The sequence below is a fragment of the Seriola lalandi genome, unplaced genomic scaffold (genome assembly GCF_002814215.2).
Source record: "Seriola lalandi dorsalis isolate HSWRI2012SDOR001 ecotype SW California unplaced genomic scaffold, Sedor1 jcf7180001970361, whole genome shotgun sequence".
NCBI classification, from domain to species: domain Eukaryota; kingdom Metazoa; phylum Chordata; class Actinopteri; order Carangiformes; family Carangidae; genus Seriola; species Seriola lalandi.
Genome location: NW_019441029.1, coordinates 1 through 543, shown reverse-complemented (window position 1 = coordinate 543; position 543 = coordinate 1). Strand labels below are relative to the sequence as shown.

General features: G+C 51.4%; 1 protein-coding gene across 1 annotated transcript; it reads right to left on the bottom strand.

The window, feature by feature from the left end:
- Positions 1–5: 5 nt before the first annotated feature.
- Positions 6–534, bottom strand: LOC147820311 (collagen alpha-1(XII) chain-like; the record flags this gene model as incomplete). The annotated part of the gene is made up of 1 exon (XM_087172377.1): positions 6–534. A coding segment is annotated over exon 1 (480 nt), but the record flags the coding sequence as incomplete, so codon positions are not given.
- Positions 535–543: the final 9 nt, after the last annotated feature.

The following is a 543-nucleotide window of genomic DNA, read 5'->3' as shown; positions in this document are numbered from 1 at the left end:
GCAGCCTCCACGGAGGACTGAAGCTGCTTTTGGACGCTGGGAAGGTCAGTGAATTCAGACACAGACAGAGCGTAACTGGGATCGTGGGATATGTCCTGCAGTTCTCTGCTATCGGAGTTCCTGGTTCCAATTGCAAAGGTCAAGACACCCAGCTGTTTGAGAGCAGAGGCTGGTGCATCGACACGGTCAAAAGACCTTCCACCGTTTAGCAATATCAGGATCTGTGGAACTCCCTGCAGGCGCCTGCTTCCGGCAGAGGCCGTGAAGACATTATCCCTCAAGTGCTGGAGAGCTGCTCCAGTGTTGAGGGGTCTCCCGCCTTTGTGTTTCAAACCTCTGACAGTGTCAAGGATCTGGCCTTTTGTGGTGTACGTGTTCAGATAGAACTGGACAGTTGGCTCTTTGCTGTACTGAACCACTGAGACGCGGTCTTTGTTGTCATCCACACTCAGTGTCTCTACTACTCTTTTGACAAAGTCTCGCATAGCTGGGAATCCAGTTCTAGTGCCATCAGATCCATCCAACAAGAACACAATGTCCCTT